At 31.4% G+C, this 22,848-nt stretch overlaps 1 protein-coding gene across 1 annotated transcript in view; it reads left to right on the plus strand.

Moving 5' to 3' along the window:
* The first annotated feature begins 1,943 nt into the window (after nt 1–1,943).
* The window catches only part of LOC111707538 (N-alpha-acetyltransferase 16, NatA auxiliary subunit), a 21,357-nt gene continuing 452 nt past the window's right edge, over nt 1,944–22,848 (plus strand). Inside the window, exons 1-11 of the mRNA XM_023480654.1 lie at nt 1,944–1,985; nt 3,151–3,288; nt 9,450–9,641; nt 10,213–10,306; nt 10,732–10,786; nt 13,624–13,701; nt 14,697–14,768; nt 16,722–16,769; nt 18,282–18,334; nt 19,211–19,314; nt 19,624–19,675. Of these exons, the coding sequence (XP_023336422.1) occupies nt 9,507–9,641; nt 10,213–10,306; nt 10,732–10,786; nt 13,624–13,701; nt 14,697–14,768; nt 16,722–16,769; nt 18,282–18,334; nt 19,211–19,314; nt 19,624–19,675 (691 nt within the window). The 5' untranslated portion in view covers nt 1,944–1,985; nt 3,151–3,288; nt 9,450–9,506. The remainder of the gene's footprint in view (nt 1,986–3,150; nt 3,289–9,449; nt 9,642–10,212; nt 10,307–10,731; nt 10,787–13,623; nt 13,702–14,696; nt 14,769–16,721; nt 16,770–18,281; nt 18,335–19,210; nt 19,315–19,623; nt 19,676–22,848) is intronic.

Raw genomic sequence — 22,848 nt, forward strand, 5'->3', positions numbered from 1 at the left:
TGATTGCTTAGAACTAGAAAAAGTTGTCTCGTCTCCAAAAAGCCTAGTATATATGTATATATATGTGAACGACATATCACTTAGATACATAGTTTTTCTTCTCTCGGGCTTATATTAATGAATTTCCTTCATAGCCCCGTGAGTTATCATAAGTTTAATTCAGCGTATATAGCTTTCTTTTTCGTCCCCTATCCTTCAGCTGTTTAGGCCGGGAAACCTGGAAAGAAAGCTGAAAACAAGTTGACCCACCGGCTGCAGCCTTAACTGCTTTCGCCCAGGTCTTTACCACACTTGCAAATAAATATACATGAAACAAGAAACATCGAAGTGGTTTTTCTATTCACTGACATAAAATAGTTTAAATTTCGGTTTGTCGTATATTTTGTGAATAACTCGATACGAAGACGTTGTTTACAGAAATTATTTATAAATCAATTATTTAAAATCAATCAATGTTGTTACACACGATATCTATCTTCTAAAGGTTAAACAGACATTCAATTCAATTAACATTTTAAACTAATTATAATGTATACGGTATTGGTTTGCAAGTTATTTTTGAATTAGTGAATTTTTTAATAGTTTTTTTTCCTTGCAGGCGAAGTGTAAATGTTAAAAGCCTTTACGTAATCAATTGTTTGATGAACACTCTACAAAAAACAATTGTCTGATGAACACTCTACAAAATCAATTGTTCGGGAACAAGTCAACAAAATCAATTGTTGGGAACAAGTCAACAAAATCAATTGTCCAATGAACACTCTACAAAATCAATTGTTTGGTAACAGGTCAACTTAATAAAATGTTTGGGAACAATTTAACTAAATGAATTTTTTGGGAAACAGTCAACTAAATCAATTTGAGAACAATTCAACAAAATCAATTGTTTAGGAACAAGTCAGCTAAATCAATTGTTTGAACAAGTCAGCTAAATCAATTGTTTGAGAACAAGTCAGCTAAATCAATTGTTTGAGAACAAATCGACAAAATAAATTGTTTGGGAATAAGTAAACTAAATCAAGTGTTTGGAACAAGTCACTTGAATCAATTGTTAAAAACAAGTCCATTAAATCAATTGTTTGGGATCTAATCTAACTAATCAAATGTTTGGGAATAATTCAATAGAATCAATTGTTTGGAACAAGTCAACCAAATCAATTGCTGGGAAGCAAGTCAAATAATTTCAATTGTTTGGAACCAATCAAAGAAATCAATTGTTTGGAAAAAAGTCAACTAAATCAATTGTTAGAAACATCAACCAAATTTACTATTTGAAAACAAGTCAATTAATTTCAATTGTTTGGTACCAGTCAGCTAACTTAATTGTTTGGGAATAAGTCAGCTAAATTAACTGCTTGAGAACAACTCAACTAAATCAATTGTTGGGGCACAACTCAACTTTATCAATTGTTTGGAGACCGGTAGACCGGATCAATTGATTAATGCCATAACAAGATTTTAACATTGTTTTAAATTTAAAAAGATTGCCATGCCATTAAACTTGAATTGACCTTCGTTACTCTTAACATAGACGAAAAAAGTGAACAATCTTTTTTTCCAGATAACAATGTTGGTTGAGGGATGGTTATAGCTGGCTACTACACTGAGTGGTGGTTGTGGATTGTTTTAGGCAAACAGATTATCATATCAACATAAAATTATACTCTCAGTACAGCTGTATCTTACGTCACAAGCATCAACAGTTTTATGTGTCCGACAAAATTATTAAAAATTGTGATAATAAAGTTCTTATCTTACAGTGAAATAAAGGCAATTTTGTGTTCTTTATTTTATGTTTTAACACTTTTTTATTTAATCTTGGAAAACATGTTTACTAATAGGAGAAAATGTTGTCTTCCTTATTATATTTGACACTTGTGACGTCATGTATAATTGGTCCATTTCACTGTTGCCACCTATTGTACTTGATAATCTATTTGACTATAGGAGTTGTTGCTGTTCTGGGAGGAGTTACATGTATAAAGGTTCTATTCTTACGAATATTATAGAAACCCTAACATTTTGTTCATAATATGGAGCATACCTACTCCTAACATTTTGTTCATAATATGGAGCATACCTACCCCTAACATTTTGTTCATAATATGGAGCATACCTACTCCTAACATTTTGTTCATGATATGGAGCATACCTAACCCTAACATTTTGTTCATAATATCGAGCATACCTAACCCTAATATTTTGTTCTTTATATCGAGCATACAGAACCCTAACATTTTGTTCATAATATTGGTCACACCGAACCCAAACATTTTGTTCATAATATCTATTATACCGAACCCTAACATTTTCTTCATAACATCGAGCAGACAGAACCCTAACATTTTGTTCATGATATTGGTCACACCAAACCCTAACATTTTGTTCATAATATCCGTTATACCGAACCCTAACATTTTCTTCATAATATCGAGCATACAGAACATGAGAATTCAGTGACGAATTCGATATCGTCTTTGTTATGAATTGGCATTGTAATACCTAATTTCAAAAGCCATAATATTATTATGTCTGCTAGAGTTTATTTTATAAAAACGTTAAAAGACTGTAAAGATGTGTCTAATAATGTCTCTGCAAGATGAACAGTGAAGACGGAAAAGTTTACTCTGTCTGTATACTGCAATTTTCCTGTTTTACTGAGTACAACGGTATGCAAGTCAAAACATATACAAACAAAATGTGAACATAGCAGACGAAACTTTTACGGATTACAGCTTTCTCAGTAGGTATCACTATACTAAATCAAAGAATTATTTGAAAAGACGATATCGAATTTGTCACTGAATTCTCATGTTTATTGGGACACCCTGTATAAAGTTTTAAATTGAGTCTAAAAACGTCTGATCCTGTTTCGGAGTTTTTGTTTTTGACTGTTTTGTCAAATTAGAAATATCCAAATTATATTTGTAGTCTTGCAGCCCTAACTATTGTATTGTTTTCTAAATGAATTATTTTATATTGTCCAGTGTCCTTAAAAACAATCTTATTAATTGTTAACTGCTGCAAGTATATATAAAGTTCAGGATTTACACAGTTTACCATTGATACAAAACATTGAATAAAATACTTTACAATCTATTTGAGGATTTAATGTTTTCCTAAAAACAATTTTCTAAGACGACATTTTAGATTTGTTGTGATTTCCCTGGATTGTGCTGCTGTGGACTTGATAAAAGAAATAAGAACAGAAATTTCTCCCTTGAACAGTTGGATAGAACAGATAAACAGATAGATCAAGACGTGGATATAGAATCTTTTACTTCCGAGGTAGGCAGGGCAGATCCGCTTTATACCATATATATATATAATACCGAGGTAGGCAGGGCAGATCAACTTTATACCATCTATATAATACCGAGGTAGGCAGGGTAGATCCACTTTATACCATCTATATAATACCGAGGTAGGCAGGGCAGATCCACTTTATACCATCTATATAATACCAAGGTAGGCAGGGCAGATTCACTTTATATACCATCTATATATAATACCGAGGTAGGCAGGGCATATCCACTTTATACCATCTATATAATACCGAGGTAGGCAGGGTAGATCCACTTTATACCATCTATATAATACGGAGGTAGGCAGGGCAGATCCACTTTACCATCTATATAATACCGAGGTAGGCAGGGCAGATCCACTTTATACCATCTATATAATACGGAGGTAGGCAGGGCAGATCCACTTTATACCATCTATATAATGTACGGAGGTAGGCAGGGCAGATCCACTTTATACCATCTTTAAATATAATCAAGCTCTAGCGTCGGTTGGACCAAATTGACTGACATTTTTTTGAGGGAACCCATGGGTGGCAAATTTTTTTTTCAAAATTCGAAATTTTTTTTCTATAATTTTCCGTCTGTCTTTGCCCTTGACCGATTTGCCTCAAATTTGAATTTGAGAACTCGTTGATTTTAAATTTCTAAGATTGACTTTTATAGTTCAAAGGGACTGAACGCGTAATATTAAGTGACCCTCCATGCAAAGATAGAAATTCCTGATTTACAACCCTTTAAAACTTTTATCATCAATAATGAAAAATATATTGTTATGTTTCTAGGTTTACAAGTGTTAAATTTTGAAAATAAACTATGCTTTCCTGCAGTAGAAATGTGCTAGTCACTTTTTTACATTAACCACAATGTGATCAGAAAAAACATAAGGGTACCGTTGTGAATCGGGCATCGCCATTTTTGCCATGGTAGATCACTTGAAATTACGCATACAGTCCCTTTAAATGCAGCAAATGCGTAGATTCATTTAAGAAAATTGGCTCAGTCGAATCTGTTGACGCTAAATTCTTTTATTTTGCTGTTATTTTACAATCATTAACTGCAGTTTTCAGGGGTTGGATGACTATTATAGAGATTGAATATATATTTGAAAACAAATGTGTAGGGTTTCGACGCAAAAAGTCCATAGGATTGGTCAAAATTATATGGATCAGACAACATGTATAAATATCAGAAAAAAATCTATAGGATTTAACAACATGTATCGGAATCAGACAACATTTATAAATATTAGACAAAATCTATAGGATTGGACAAAATATATAGGGATAGTACAAAATATATAGGGATCGGTTGACAAAATGTATAGGGATAGTACAAAATATATAGGGATCAGACAAAATGTATAAACATTAGACAACATCTATAGGATTGGACAAAATGTATCGGAATCAGACAACATGTATAAATATTAGACAAAATCTATAGGATTGGACAAAATGTATAGGGATAGTACAAAATATATAGGGATCAGACAGCATGTATAAATATTAGACAAAATCTGATTGGACAACATGATAGAAATCGGATACCATGTATAAATATTAGACAAAATCTATAGGATTGGATAAATGATAGGGATGGGATAACATGTATCAATATTAAAGAAAATCTATATAAATTGGACAAAATGTATAAATATTAGACAATATCTATAGGATTAGACAAAATGTATAGAGATCGAACAACATGCATAAGTATAATTGGACAAAATCTAGGGAAGGACAAAAATAGAACTCGGACAAAATATATAAGGATTTTAACAAATGTAATGGAATTGGACAACATGTACTGCAGGAATTGTAAAGTAAAGTTGGTCAACAGAAAAAATGCAATAAACCATTACGTAATAAAAGTAATTTGCTTTAAAGGGAGTGTTCGCGAAAAATGAAAGGCTTAATGCGATAAAAAAGCGCTTTTGATCGCTACTAATCTTACTTCTATCTGTTGCGTCTATAAGGAGAAAATTGTTAAAAACGACTAATACCAAAGAACGTATGTGTCTATACAAATTCAGAAAGATGCAACATTCAACTCGGATCGAAAACAAATCAATTTAATTCCAAACAATCATTCAGATATTACAAACAATGGTCATCGATTATTTTTCGACGAATTCTTAAATAGTTGATATTTCATAATATTTTCTATTTTTCATGATCTGAGAGTTACTTTTGAAAACATTTATTCCTGTTTCGAGGATTTATGATAATGAAGACGACATTTTCATATTTTCCAGGAATGTTCGAGAATCCAGCACCAGCGAAAATTATTAAGATAAAACAAAATCAAAATATTATGAAATATTAACTACGTACGAATGCGTTGAAAAATAATCGACGACTAAGCCTATACCCCTTTCATTTTTCGCTAACACTCCCTTTAAGAAAGGATAAAACTTCCTTGAAATGTTGATCTAAAAACCTTTTTAGAAAATTAAACTTTTAAATTATTTTAGAAATGTTTAAAAACACGAAAGTTTTTTTTTGTAAATTATAGAATAATTTAACGAAGTTTCCGTCTTTAAAATATTTTTATTTTTATTTGAGATAAAATGCATTCTTTTAACACGCTTTTAGTTATACCTTAAGAACCCTGACTCCCCTCGTATACCTTTCATCGAGGTTTACAACTGTGAACAAAAATGCATCTTCCTCTGTAAAAAATCATATAAAAGATTTTGCACTTAAAAATTCAAGATGCCCTGCACCACTCTAACATAAAAAAACAGTTTCCGGCCAAATGTGTTCATCCCACTAATTAAGTTCAATTACATTTTTGTACTTAATTCAACAATCTTTAAACTTATGGAGTTGTGTTTTAATACTATTTGATATAAAACGCTTGCTCCGACAAAAGAGTATAAAAAAAATTATGTTGAATAGGTCAAAATATGCTCGAATAGGCCAAACTGTGCTCGAATATGTCAAACTATGCTCAAATAGGTCAGACTGTGATCGAATAGGTCAAACTGTGCTTGAATAGGTCAAACTGTGCTCAAATAGGTCAAACTGTGCTCGGATAGGTCAAACTGTGCTCGGATAGGTCAAACTGTGCTCGGATAGGTCAAACTGTGCTCGGATAGGTCAAACTGTGATCGTATAGGTCAAACTGTGATCGTATAGGTCAAACTGAGCTCAAAAGTCAAAGGTTGCAGGGCCAGACAAGGACCAAACTGTGATGACTGTCAAAAAGTCTAGTATACTTTCATTTAAAAAAAATTCAAAAGATAAAAATATTCATTTTTCATATCAATTTAGAATCCTTAATTTTACAAAATGTAAAAAATTGTAAAGAAAATGATCCTGCCGCAAAGCACAATGAATTAATGGGTTCATAAAAGATATAAAATACGTTTTTTTCCAAATAAAGTAGGATGTTTATAGAATTGTGTTTAAAATAAAATTGAATAAACTTTAAAGTTTTATTTCTGCTTTGTTAAAAAGCTTGTTATATCTAGAAGTAATCATTAAAACAAGTACACAAACATTTTTGTAAAATTACCTTTAACTTTCTCAATAAAGAGAAGGCTCAGTGACATAAGATATTTTTTTAAGAATTTATTATTTTTGAATTTTCAAAATTATACAGAAATATTAATTTTGAAAGAAAATAAAATTTTTTTCAAAATCAATATTTATTTGGACCCTCTATTTTAATTGTGCAAGTAGGTCAGAATTGTAGTATAGCAGATATTTTTGTAGTTTTCAGTTTTATTGCCTATCTAAGAATGCCTGACTTAACCAACTGATTGAAGGTTAGAGCTGATTCAACTTCAAACACACATTCGTGATTTATTTTCTGTTGGAGGTTAAATGGAGGGCGGGGGGGTTGGGGGGGTTGGAGGGGACGTCTCCCAACCCAATCTCAAATGATGTCTCCATTAATTTTTTCCTAACAGCCGGCAGAGTATAAACTTGTATCATTGTGCATGGTGCACACCCTATTAGGATTCTACTTTCTATGTTTTCAATTTCATTAATTCTGGTATTATTTTCCAAGTTCCAGGGTTCAGCACGGCCACAAGAAACTAGAAGAGAGCTTATTATCTTCCCTACCATTTTTACTGTTCAATTTATTTTTTCTTCTTGTTTATGTTTGTATTATTCTGCAATTTTGCTTTGAGTTTCATGTTCAAATCCTGGTTACACCTAGTGGTCTTAAAAGTTGTTTGTGACAAGTAGATGAGTTTGAAATTTGAAGTAGGTAGGAAGGGAGGGTATCCTGGAACCCTACTTTTCTCCTGGATTTATACTCTTTCCGAGTTCTGCAGAATTTTAGGTTACTGTCTACAGCAATCTTTTCCTCGCAACAGACTTGTATCATAGTGTGCATGGTGCACAACCAATCAGGATTCTATTTTCTATGATTCCATCTTCCTTGTTTCTGGTGATAAGGGTGTAAGAGGGTGTACTGCCATGTTTTTTCCACAAAGGGTTATGTTCAGCCCCAAGCAATAGAAGAGAGTTGTAAAAGAACCTTACTGTCCTGAAGCTCCAAGGCAACTGAGTAATATAAGATATAAAACAAAAATATAATTACAAAACATATAAGTTACAAATATATAAGTTAAAAAACATATAAGTTACAAATTATATAAGTTACAAAGGACATAATTAAAAAAAAATTTTAACAGTTTATTTTTTTTATTTTCTTCAAGATTTTTTGATACATGTATTATAATGCAGAATGGAGATAATAATTTTCCAATCTTCTAACTTTTTAGCAGTCCTGTTTTGCTCTGTTCAATTAGCTGCATTTATTCCAGTTGTGTTTGATTTCCGCTAAATCTCTGTATAATCAAATAATCTTGAAATTTGCCATCTATGAATGTTTATTACTGACATTGTTGTAATGAAAACTTCCCATTATCAGCTGCACTGAGTTACGTGTATCTGTGTCTGCCATTATTTAGAAATAAATTAAAAGACCCTATCCCTAATTGCATTTGAGCAGGTTCAAGGTAATTTAGGTGTACCCCCCTAGGAAAGGTACACTAATAATTAATCTATAAAATGAGAAAATTAAAAACAGTTTTTTCATTTGAACATTTCATTTAGACTATTTTTTGGTTAATTTGAACTCTTTCATGTTCATTTGAACTATTAGACGCAGCGCTTAGCCCCTAACTTGTCATAGCTGCAGTGTTCGGCCCAGAAATTGTCTTAACCTAACCTACAACATCCTAAGCTCTACAATAATGCATTCTCAGCAACTTTCACTATCTAGCCAGACACTCCCTTTAAATTCTACTCCAGACCCTTAGGTTTTCCACCCTCCCCACTTTCATTACACCCTGTCTATATAGTGGCAGACCTTAGTGACATTTGTGAGTGTTGCACCGAATTTTCACACTTCTTTAAACTTTATTTGACGGGAGGCATTAGAAAGTTTGAGAGTTTTAGCCGCATCTGAATTTAGAATGTTTGTGCACTGTTAGTAAATAAATAATTCAGAATTTTCTCTCTTCGTGTTCAAACACTTTATTTTCTTTAAATATTGAAATCTTCACTTTATTCACAGCGTTTATACAGATTAAAATGCATATCTTCAAAGGCAAACACATTCTGATAGTTGAAATCAAACTTGAATCGTAAATATGACGATAACAACACCAAAATATTGCCTAAAGTAAACTCGAAGTCACCATCATTTAACCCTAAATAGGCAGAGGGGGGCGTTTTCAGGATTTAAACGGTTAAAAATACACCTACAATTTTGTTTGGGATTTCTGTCAAAGTTAACTTAAAAAAATGGCCAGAGTAACCTTTGTTTAAATAAGATTATCTTCAACTAATGTATGCTAAATCAGTTTTTTTTGCATTGTTTTGAATTGAAGAAGTGTCAAATTTTCATCTAACAAATTTGTTGAAGCCTGCGGAGCCAAATCCAACTTAATTGCATCATTTTCAAATTTTGTCCAATATAAATTATCCCTCATCAACATTTGAAGAATTGTGCTTCAAATTCAGTTTTGGCTCCGCAAAAATTTTTTAGATAAATATTTTACATTTCTGAAAGTTTACACTATATTTTACTGGATTGAACAAATCTTATAAATTGAAAACCCCGCATTTCCCCATCTAAGTGTGTTCCAGCCAATACTATTAGCTGTCAATACTTTGTCAGGAGTACGGGAGAATCAGCCAGGATAGGAATTATCGGAGTATCGGATAACAATTAATAATGCCTGAAGTATCCAGCACTCCTGGCGTCCAAACTATCAACCTTCCAGGCCTGCGAAATACCGCGCTACCAGCTCGAGAACAAAATGCTTACAAGCGCATGCTGAATTGTCTACAACAGAAACAGTTTAAGCAGGTACTGCTCTTTTAAATTATTTGATATGAATAAATGGTTTGGACCATATTAGTTAAATAACAAGAAGTAGTTGAACTATAGATAGACCTAGCTCAACCATTTCTCTTGTGCACTAGTTCATGTTCAAGCGAAGAAGTGGAACATAGTACCTAGTTTAACTGCTTCCTGCTTAATTGTTAAAAACTTTATGGGGGAGGTTAGTAGTCGTAGAAGAGTTGAACTGATGCAGAACTCCATATATCAGGCATGCAAGTCGAACCAGTACAATTATACTTGCTTATTGAAAAATATTGATTGTTGTAGCTTTTATATGATATTTTCACACTCTTGAAATCTAACACTAATCTAAGAAAGAGGAGTAAGTCAAATAGGTCTATGATAGGCCAGGTGGTGTAAAAAGTCTTGCCGCGCCATCAAAGTTGAAACCAGGCCTTCTTTGGATAATGTCGGGCCGGTACATGCCGAGGGTCACTAAGGCCAGTACAAGGAATCGGTCGATCCGGTTCAAGTTCAAATTGACCTTAATCCCCCGTGACCTCTGGTAGGTAAAATTCTTATTTGAATTGTTTAGGGATTGAAGGCAGGAAAGCAAATATTGACAAACTCAAAGTACAGCAATCACACAGAAACCTTGGCCATACAGGGTCTCCTTCTCCTGGGCATTGGTGAGATTTTTTAAAGAACATTTTTATCTATTTTAACAAGTTAATACATTTAAAAACCAGTATGTCCCTAATTGTCGTCTATAACTTTTCCCATTAAAAAGTGATGAAAAATCATTCAGCAATTTTGTGTTCAGGTTAAATTATAAGGTTAAATTATAAGAATATATTTTATAACAAAATTCTAACGGATTTGTCGCACAAACATATAAAGCCCAGAATTTTTTACCCGACATCTTCGCCATCGGCATATTTATATAGTCGGTAACCATTTTTCCTGGGTAGTTTGGACTGTACAGTGTACCGTCAAGTAACAATTAGTAAAGCGGCAGACCTGTGTGGCACACATAGATTCTTTTTATATTTACGTAAATAAATCTGTTTTTTTTCTCTTCATCTCTTTTTCTAATTTTCTATTCATTTCCTAGGTAAGGTTGAGGAAGCTGAGAAAACTGTAAGAGAAGGATTAAAAGCTGATCTAAGGTGAGATTTAAAGGGACTGTAAGAGAAGGATTAAAAGTCTAAGGTGAGATATAAAGGGACTGTAAGAGAAGCTGGTCTAAGGTGAGATTTAAAGGGACTGTAAGAAAAGGATCAAAAGCTGATATAAGGTGAGATTTAAAGGGACTGTAAGAGAAGGATTAAAAGTCTAAGGTGAGATATAAAGGGACTGTAAGAGAAGGATTAAAAGCTGGTCTAAGGTGAGATTTAAAGGGACTGTAAGAAAAGGATCAAAAGCTGATATAAGGTGAGATTTAAAGGGACTGTAAAAGAAGGATTAAAAGTCTAAGGTGAGATATAAAGGGACTGTAAGAGAAGGATTAAAAGCTGATCTAAGGTGAGATATAAAGGGACTGTAAGAGAAGGATTAAAAGTTGATCTAAGGTGAGATTTAAAGGGACTGTAAGAGAAGGATTAAAAATTAATCTAAGGTGAGATATAAAGGGACTGTAAGAGAAGGATTAAAAGTTGATCTAAGGTGAGATATAAATTGACTGTAAGAGAAGGATTAAAAGCTGATCTAAGGTGAGATTTAAAGGGACTGTAAGAGAAGGATTAAAAGCTGATCTAAGGTGAGATATAATGGGACTGTAAGAGATGGATTCAAAGTTGATCTAATATGAGATTTAAAGGGACTGTAAGAGAAGGATTAAAAGTTAATCTAAGGTGAGATATAAAGGGACTGTAAGAGAAGGATTAAAAGTTGATCAAGGTGAGATTTAAAGGGACTGTAAGAGAAGGATTAAAAGTCTAAGGTGAGATATAAAGGGACTGTAAGAGAAGGATTAAAAGTTGATCTAAGGTGAGATATAAAGGGACTGNTTTTTTGAATTTATTCGCAGAATTCTTCAAATGTCGTCTTTTCAATAATAATTCCAGAAATCTGCAGACAATCTTTGAATAATGAGAAACCAGAATAGTGAGAAAATAGAAACAAATAATTGAACAAGATTACTTATTTTATAATTCCAGAAATCTGCAGAAAATCTTTGAATAATGAGAAACCAGAGAAAATAGAAAATAGAAACAAAAAATTGAACAAGATTACTTATTTTCGATGAAAAGATTAATTTTTATTTTCTCAACCTGTTCCTAAACAACTAATTAGTTTATTGTAGAATTTTTTTACATTTTCTGTTGTCTTTATTTAATAATTTAAAAAAACTAATTCTGGAAACGTATCCACCCCCAAAAAAATTTGCGCTCAAACTCAGAATTTGCAGATCTTAAAATAGTTTAATATGTCTCAAATGAATCCGAAAGAAGTTTCCAAAACACTGCATACTCAGTTCAACTACCTTACATAGCCGGTCACTCCCTTTAACTAAATGTTAAATCTCTAATAACCCAAACTGTGTTAAATAATCTCCACTGTAAAATTATACGTTTTCTAAAACTATTTTCATTTCCTTTTGGGATTTCTATACATACTCTTTTGACATTTCTATGAATACTAAAACATAAATAAACAAATCATCCAGAAACTGGAGTTGAACTATTATTCAAAAGTTGGATCTCAGTTTCGGAAAATCGTACGAGGCAAATACATATTCCCCAGTAAACAAACTTATCTACATTTTAAAGCTTCAAAAAATAATTTTAAAATATGAATTGGACCAAAAAACTTCAGCAAATTATAACATTTTTTTTACATTTTTATCCAACCCTTACTAAAACCTGATTTCATAGAACAAGCCTTGTATATCCATTATTTTGGAAAAATTGATACAAATAGTTTTAACCCTACCCGCTGGGGGGGGGGGGGGAATTTGAAGCGAGGTATAAAGGGACTGAAAGAGAAGGATTAAAAGTCTAAGGTATCAAGTTGCATTTCAGGTTAACTATAACGATATTCTTTTAACTCTATCACGATTGGAAAGTACTTTTTAAAGTTTTAAAACTCCTTCCTTGCACCTTGAACCATTTAATTTAGAGGTATAATTTTTTTCAATGAACAGGCCTTGTAAAGTTTAACTAGGGTCATGTATCACGCTTCCCTATCTTAAATCTAGGTGCAAAATATTAGACAAAAATAGCCCAATCGGGATAGTGTGGAACAATTTATGTTTTGAATGATAAGAAATGAAAGAGATTTTTTTGTTTTAATTTTAAAAGTTCGTTATTTTTACCATGTTGTGTCTCCATTAAAGTGGATTACGGATTTCATCATTTTTTGCTAATGAAATATTAGAGGAAATGTCAGAATTATTCACATTTTAAGCAATGAGCATGCCCATCGTTACGTACATTCAGGGGCGGATACAGAATTTAAGTGAGGACTGCAGTGCTAGATTTATTTCGGAACAAAAAAATCCAGATTTAGGAACAAAAAACATGCCGTAGGCGAAATTTCTTTTTTAAGTAAGATATTTTTGCTGTTTTGCAACAGGTTTTCTTTCCCTTAAGTGCTATTGAGAAGTTATTCTGAAATCTGGGTGGGGGGGGGGGGGCGAAGGTCCTGCCGCCCCCCCCCAGTATCCGCCCCTGCAACATCAATAATGTTTACCAAAGCTTCAGTTTTCGCAATTTTTAAAGGGTCAGCAATTTCTTATATTGTGAACGTTGCTTTAATGATTATCCATTTAAAGTGTTGCAGGTCCAGTTAACAACAGCTTTTTCAATTCAATTTTTGCCACGAATACAATCAATTATGGTTTAACCAACGATGTTTTTGTACGAAAAATAAATTAGAAGCATTTTTTAAACACAAACTATAATATCTTAAGCATCGAAACAAATCAGAAAAAAATTGAAATGAATTAATAAATTAAATAAAAGTTCAATTACTTGAGTTTAATTTTCACTGTTTATATATATAGGTCTCATTCTTGTTGGAATTCTCTGGCTCTGATTCAGAAGGATCTGAAGAAATATTCCGAAGCTATAAAATGCTTTAGGTAAAATATGATCCCTCGAAGAAAAATGTAGATGGCAGTATTTGCTTTGATTTATACCCCCTCCCCCGGTGAGATATAAAGGGACTGCAAGAGAAGGATTAAAAGCTGATCTAAGGTGAGATTTAAAGGGACTGTAAGAGAAGGATTAAAAGTCTAAGGTGAGATATAAAGGGACTGTAAGAGAAGGATTAAAAGTCTAAGGTGAGATATAAAGGGACTGCAAGAGAAGGATTAAAAGCTGATCTAAGGTGAGATTTAAAGGGACTGTAAGAGAAGGATTAAAAGTCTAAGGTGAGATATAAAGGGACTGTAAGAGAAGGATTAAAAGTCTAAGGTGAGATATAAAGGGACTGCAAGAGAAGGATTAAAAGCTGATCTAAGGTGAGATTTAAAGGGACTGTAAGAGAAGGATTAAAAGTCTAAGGTGAGATATAAAGGGACTGTAAGAGAAGGATTAAAAGTCTAAGGTGAGATATAAAGGGACTGCAAGAGAAGGATTAAAAGCTGATCTAAGGTGAGATTTAAAGGGACTGTAAGAGAAGGATTAAAAGTCTAAGGTGAGATATAAAGGGACTGTAAGAGAAGGATTANATTGCACAAGCTTTGCGAAAAAAAATTGCTATTTTTTTGCAAACAACCTGTCAAAGGAAATTTGCACATTTTTAGTTTTTCTTGATTAAAAATCAGGTTATTTCAAATTTTGCAAAAAGTTTTGCAGATTTAAAATGGCATGGTCAAGGGCTTTTCAAAAATGTATAACTTATCATTTTTTGGATAAATTTTATTTTGCAAACATTTTACTATATAACTGGATTTTGCGATAAAAAATTCTATTTTTTCAGATTCCAAAAGTAGAGCACAAGAGCTTTCCAATGATGTATCATTTGTCATATTTGGACATCAAACATGGGATTTTTGAGGATTTAGCATATCCTGGTTTTAAGTACCCCAGCAGAGATAGGGTTAATAAAGTTTCCTAGTTGAACATGTTATAGGAACTGTCTAAAGTTGGAACCTAAGAATGAGGAAGTTCTACGTAATCTTTCAGTTCTCTGTATTCAAACCAGGTGGAAACTTTACAACTTCAATATCTGTCACATTTTGGCCAATTTATTATATTTTGTTGTTGTAATATTAGACAGGATTTAACTTTTTATTGTGTTTTTAAAATCTGAAATTAATCTTTAAAGAGAGTGTCTCGCTAATCACGTAGTTGAACTGAGAATGCAGAATTTTGTAAAGTGATTTTTTCAGGACTAATTTTAAATCTATCAGACGTTTTTACGGTGTATATTTGTTAAGTAAAAGCGCAAATTAAATCTTTAAAATCCTCAGAGATTGTCCATTTTGTTTTTGTGAATCGCTGTTTTAAAAATTATTTAATAATGATGGCAAAATGGATAATCAATGAGGATTCTAGATATTAAATTTGTGTTCTTGCTGAGCAAGTAATCAACGGAAAACATATATAATAGGCCTCAAATAAATCCTAATAAATTTTCTACTGTACTGAATTTTAGCTTAACTACCTTGTCTACTGCCCAGATTACAAAAGTTCTCCTGTTTTGGTGACTTGCTTTGAGGAATTTCCTGGGAATTTCTCGATAACAGGTTTTTGTGACTGATTCCCTGGAAATTCTTGAGAAATTCTCCGGAACTGGTCCCCAATTCTCCATAATTGGTAACACGAAATTCCTTGAAATTGGTTACTAGAAATTTCTTGGATAGGGTTATGAGAAATTCCTCGGAACTTGTAAAGAGAAATTCCTTGGAATTTCAGTCGACATTTTCACCGGATTTTCCTGTGAAAAGGAAAAACCTGGATTCAATTTTTTCTTGAAGGTGTTAACATTTTTTGGCCAATAGTTTTCAGGAATCAAGTGAAAGTACATGACCAACCACATGCATAAAATCAATAAAATAAGACTACTATACAATTAGTGAGACCCAAACAACTGTGGAACATGAATATGCCAATTCATATTTATTTGTTTTAATTGCTAAAGTTTAAAGGGACCGTTCACTTATTTGGGTAATTTCATGGTAAACTAAACAGCCTATTAGCTGTTGATTGGTAAAAATCTTACTTTTCAAAGACATCTGTGGCCGGAGAAAAAGCAGATTTTTCGTTCAGAATTTGAGCGGAAAGGGACGGTCCCTCTCTATAAACACTATTTGATGTTTTTTTTTCAGTAACAGCAGCCCAATAACATTTAAATTTATTATATTTTAGTGTCATTATGAGCTCGTTATTATGTACTAAAATACGAAAACTTTTGATATTTGAGTTCGCAAGAAATTTACGTTTTTCGTATTAAAACATGTAAAATGTGTATACAAAGACGACGTCTCTACGACAATCAATTAATCATTACTCGTATTTTGGTTCGTAGATTTTGTAGATTTTGTTCCCGTATGTGCACAACTTTTCATTTGTCATGCCGCGTTCAATTCAGCTTTTTACAAAGGCAATACACAATTTTGAATGCGATAAAATAGTGTTATTTTAGAAATAGAAAGTTATAAACAAAAAACAAATAAAAATTACGACATTTACAATTAACGATTAGATACTACAGTTTAATTTTATATTCGAAATTTATTTTGATTCACAACATACTGAAAAAAACATCAATTAGCGTCTATAGAAAGGGACCGTCCCTTTACGCTCGAATTCTGAACGAAAAATCGGCTTTTTCTCCGGCCACAGATGTCTTTGAAAAGTAAAACTATTACCAATCAACAGCGAATACCCTGAAATTACCCAAATAAGTGAACGGTCCCTTTAACCAGTATTAAAGACGAAACATCAACTTATTTTTTTGAAAGAATTCTACACTGCACAATTATTTGATTTATATTTATTGAACTTTTAATATCCAAACCTGAGACCAACAGTCGTCTTTCTATTCCAGAGTGTTATGAGTCTTCCTGTATGTATTTTCAACAAAGTGAACAATTTCTTTAAAATAAATGAATTTGTGTTGAAAGAGAGAATAAGATAATTTATTATACTTAAGGGATCTGGAGGGATACAGGGATACAAGGTTCAACATCTTACAACTCAAGTAAGTCTAAAACTATTAATCAAATATGAATGCTATACAGGGTGTCCCACATCATATTGGATCCTTTATAGCTCTAAATTCAGATTTAAAGGACTAATCAGAAAATTTTAGAAGAATGAATAATTTTGAAAAAAGGTATAAAATTTCATGATTGTTTTTTCGTGAATTATACAACGTTTTTGGCGTTATAAGTCATATATTTTGTATATAAAACACTATAGCCCAGCAATCGTAGCTTCTCTAGAATTAAAGCACACTCCAATCGCCTACAAATTGGAATGATGTCAATTAAAAAAAATCTTGTAATTTGTGCGTAAGATTGATTAAATATGATAATTTAGAACTTTTCCACCCTCCCCCACCCCCGACTAACCAGAGTTAGAGGAATTCGGTTTCTTCAATTTGAAATCATATCCGTTTTGGTTTATATTTTGATAATCTTTAAAGTTACGGATTTGTTTGTTAAATACTTCTTATTCAAAACATATATGTCGGCAAAAAAGGATTTAAGAAAGAAGGCTGAAAAATCATGTTTAATAGGAGTAATTGTGATCGAAAGTCATGGCTTTCTGGAATATTGACAGAACCATTAAATTCACGTGTCCCATAACCAGGACTAGATGCGTTTTATTTCTTTACAATTTAAATTCATAAATGTTGGTATAATAATTCAACAATCTTTAAACTTACAAAGTTTTTTTTACTTTTACTTCACATAAAACAGTTCTGTTCAAAAATAATCATCCTAATGTAAATTTTATTTTAGTTTAGTATCTGTAGTAATGTAAGGAACCTCGCCAAAGAGATTCCACAACAAAATAATATTGGAAAACATTTTTAAAAACACACCCTCGGAAAACTTTTTGAGCCTTAATGCACTTTAAATGGAAAACGATAAACGTAATGGTTCACATTTAGGACAAATCACTGTATCATAGAAACTTATATTTATTTTCATTGCTCAACATAAAAATATTTTCATTTTACTAGTAAAATAATATTGTTTTTTTCTTATATAATTACAAAAAGAAACTGTAATATCTTTACCGAAAATTCTGATTCTATAATCACCATATATTATGTTGGGATATTTTAAACTATGATTTCTGTTAGACTAAATAATCTAAGTTTGAAATATCAAAAGTTTATATAATCAGGATGCAAAGATATAGGGACTGAAAAATTTGAGTTTGTGACAAAGACTGAATTCCTTAGTCAATTGCTTAAATACTTAAATTATAACATGCAATTAAAAACACTGAAAAGATCATTAAAGAGCACCAAATATTTCAAGTTGTTCTCAAATTATCATTTAGAAATAAAGAAAATGAAAAAAATACGTACATTGAATCTTTAGTTCTAAACCAAGACTGTAGGATTTGTAATAAGTTTGACTCACCGATCTCAGAGAAAATCATAGAAAAATAAAGAAACACAATTTATCAGATATAATAGAAAAAATAAGGATACAAATATTTCAAAATGTTCTTCATCATTTCTACATATTTTCAGACCAACCCAACGAGTCTCATGGGCAGCCTTAGCTCTTAGCTATCATCTTCTAGGTAGACAGAATATTATGATTATTTTTCTATTTTGAGATTGATAATATGCGCGTTAAATTAGTACTGTAGCATGCATTGTGAGATTGATAATATGCGCGTTACATTAGTACTTCATTGTTATTTTATTACTGTGCTTTGCTGTGCTTGGAATAATTTCACCGTTATTTTGAATGCACTGTTTGTACTTTATGTACTGTATGTACTGTATGTACTGTATGTACTGTATGTTCTGTATTTACTGTATGTACTGTGTGTACTGTATGTACTGTATGTACTGTATGTACTGTTTGTACTGTATGTACTGTATGTACTGTATGTACTGTATGTACTGTATGTACTGTATGTACTGTATGTACTGTATGTGCTGTATTTACTGTATGTACTGTATGTAATGTATTTACTGTATGTACTGTCTGTACTGTATGTACTGTATGTACTGTTTGTACTGTGTGTACTGTATGTACTGTATGTACTGTATGTACTGTATGTACTGCATGTACTATATGTACTGTATGTACTGTATGTACTGTATGTACTGTATTTACTGTATGTACTGTATGTACTGCATGTACTATATGTCTTGTATGTATTGTATGTTCTGTTTGTACTGTATGTACTGTATTTACTGTATTTACTGTATGTACTGTACGTACTGTGTGTACTGTATGTACTATATGTACTGCATATACTGTATGTACTGTATGTATGGTATGTACTGTATGTACTGTTTGTACTGTATGTACTGTATGTACTGTATGTAAATGTATGTACTGTATGTACTGTATGTACTATATGTACTGTATATACTATATGTACTGCATATAATGTATTTACTTATTTAATGTACTGTATCTGTATGTAATGTATTTACTACAGGGGACTATGAGATGGCGGTGAAGCTGCTGGATGAGCTGTATATGTCCCAGAGAAAGGTGGACAGGGAGGTGGTTGGACAGTTCATACAATCTTTTCTAAACAAGGAAAACAATATAGATGAATGTAGAGCTAAAAAAAGAGAAAAACGGACTGGAAAAGCAAATTGTTGAAATCTGATCGCAACAACCTTTTATTATTTTAAAAATGTCAAAATAAAATTTTTTTGTTTTAAGTAGATTACTTTTCATTTACTTTTTGTCTCGTGAAGGCACTTTTTTCCTGATTCGCAAACTGTTTAAATATCATAATTTCTTCATTGCTACTTTTAAGAAATAGGGTCACTAGAAATTTTGCCTGAATTCCCTTTAAATGAGGGTAAAGTATTGTTAATCCAATGTTGTTGTTCTCTCAAGAAAACAGAATATGATATCGAGTATAGCGAGATAATAAAATATCATATTAAAGGTAAAGTGTACAAAGTTCATAAGATAAGTTTTATTTGTCTTCATTTGATAAAAATATATTAGTCTCTATCAAACCTAAAAAAATTGACAATGAAATATGTTTTTCTTTCAAATGCAATATATGCCTGCTTATATACCACAATATGTTGATAATGATATTAACAGATACCACAACATTGGCTGTGACATTAACAAATACTACAACGTTCATTATGACATTGACAAATACCACAACGTTGATAATGTCATTCACAAATACCACGAAAACGTTGATAATGACATTAGCAAATACCTTTACGTTGATAATTACATTAGCAAATAACACAATGTTGACAATGATATTACCAAATAGCACAACCTTGATAACGATTTTAACAAATACCACAACATTGAAAATACCTTTACGTTGATAATGACATTAGCAAATAACACAATGATAACAATGATATTAACAAATACAACAACGTAGATAATGACATTAACAAATACCTTTACGTTGATAATGACATTAGCAAATAACACAATGTTAACAATTATATTAACAAATACCACAACGTAGATAATGACATTAACAAATGCCCCGCACCGTTCATTACCAAATACCACAATGTTGATTATGGCGTAAAGAATACCGCAACGTTGATATTGATATTACCAAATATCACAATGTTGATAACATGGCATTAAGAAATGCCACAATTTAGATAATGAAAGATTTTAGTGCAGAGCAAAATACAAAAATGTTAGATATATCAAAAAGAAATATACATCTAGAAATATCCATTTTCTTATTTTTATTCAGATTATACAGTATCTAATCTTTCCAGTCGAGCTGGTCTAACCAATTCCTTTGATACTCGTGTAAATATGAACACATCCTTTAATCTAATATTATAGGATTATATGCAAATAAATAACTATTTAATAAAGCTCTATACTCATATATATGTATAAAATACACATATGTTAGCCTTAGCGTGCTGGCCAAACGGATAGACTTAATTGGAGAATTTTTTAACCTTTGGCCGGGTACCCTGGGAGTAACATAGGCTAAACAAATTTGATTTTGTTTTCTAAAAAATGATTTTTTCAAAAGTATTTTTAGAATTCCACGGGCAAGGCCAGGTACTTAAGCTAGTAATTTTCAAAGGGAATGCAAGGGACTTAAAAGGAAGAACGATCAGTGATAAACATGCAATGCCTTTAGTTTTTTTTCATTTAAATGTTTTGGGCTTTTAGTGGCACCACAACCATTTTGAAGGTTCAAACATTTCAAAACTATATTCAGTAAAATTTAAATAATTTGAACAATACAAAATAGTTATAATAAAATAAACTGAGCATACAATGATTGCTTAAAAACGACGATTTTTACCCGCAAATCTTTGTTTTTTTTAAGGAAAAATTATGTCATTTTTCTGTTTTACACTCTTTTTGTCCTGCACATTTTTGTTTAAATAAACATTTTCTGAAGTATTCTTGAACCATTTTTTATATCTAGAGAACCATTTTGGATGTTTTGCGTTATGTTTTTCAATTTTTATATTTAAATTGCTTATTAATCTATTGCTTCTACAAAAATCCTCCTCTTTCTTAAATGTTTCGGGGTCTGTTCGATTTCCCTGTACAAATTGTCTGTCAGCATTCTATACTCTAACCATTCTCCGTTGTTCATAAAATCAAAACAAGAGAAGTTATGATTTCACAAAGTCAGACCTGAGTCTAAAACTAAAGAATGCGCGAATTTTAAGTTCGAGGTTAAAAGTTCTGTAAAATAATGAATAGCTACTTAAACATTAAACTTTCTTAATTTTAAATTTGAATTTCCCGGGAAAAATCTGAACCAATCAGAGAAAAGGATTACGGAGAATTATTACGTAAGTATCAGTATTCGGTAATCAGCTGTTTTTTAAATAAATAAATAATTTATTAATGAGACGGAAAAAAAAACATATTTCCAGTTACAACCGTATTTTGGGTTTTCGTGCAAACATTAATTAATCTAAAACGTTAAATTTATTAAATCGAGATTTTTACTTTTAAATATATCGTAATTATTTGAATGCCGCTTACCGCTGAATGATGATAGACAAATAGGTATTGCGGGATTTCAAGATTTTAAGCCTGTGTTTAAATTTTAACTCGTCGATTTCGGCGAGTTAAATATTTAACCACACGGTTAAAGTTCAGGTTTAAATTAATTAAGTCAGAAGTGGCATTTAACCATGAACTTAAAATTTAAGTCAAAGCTTGTCGTTCTTTAGTTTTAGACTCAGTAATGTTGCATTAATATTACCTTTTCGTACTATTTAGTTCACATATTTTAAGTCATATTTTGATCCAACAAAAAATTTAAATATCAAAAACAACAAATCCTCATTCAATGGATGAAATGGGTTCTAATTTTAAGGATCATTGAAAAGTTCGGACTCTTTAGTTTAACGTGAGTTAAATATTAATAATTGTTTCCCTAGTTAAAAAAGATGAGAAAAAAAGTGTATTCCCTTTTCCTTATAGACTAAGATTACATATAATATAATTATACATAATGTGATTAAGATAAAATAGATAATACAGATCAAGGATCTTATCATGTTAATAATATAATTTCAGTAATATTTATTTTGCATAAACTCATCTTATCACAATGCATTTAACAATACACAGCGTTTCAAGTTATTATGCAAATACGTTTTTTAAAATCTTCATTTTACAATAAAAGTTTTCCTTCTGGTTTTAAATATGTATACAATTTTTATGTACTTGAGCTGTAAACAGTACACATAAAGTGTAAAATTGTACTTTTACATTGTATCATTTTATTATGCAAGTGAAAACTTGGTTATTTAAATCACAGAAATGTGAGAAATAAAGGTGATATATGCAATGGAGTGAAGGGTAAAAACAAAAATTATCGAGGAACTGCCTGTATAAATATGCAATGAATATTTTGAAGATTTAAACTGAGATTTTTAAGTAAAATAACAACATCAAATACACAAAAGATTGCTCAAATCACGTCGTCCAATTCTACGTTTTATTGTTCACAAATTTCACAAATTGGGTTCATAAATAAAATTAGAATTCCCTTTAAACCTTAAAAAACCTATTTGCATTTTAAATTGAACAACAGTGTAGATTATTATTTTAATTTTATTATTATTATTCTTATTA

Source organism: Eurytemora carolleeae, unplaced genomic scaffold (genome assembly GCF_000591075.1).
Source record: "Eurytemora carolleeae unplaced genomic scaffold, Eaff_2.0 scaffold571, whole genome shotgun sequence".
In the NCBI taxonomy this organism is placed as follows: Eukaryota; Metazoa; Arthropoda; class Copepoda; order Calanoida; family Temoridae; genus Eurytemora; species Eurytemora carolleeae.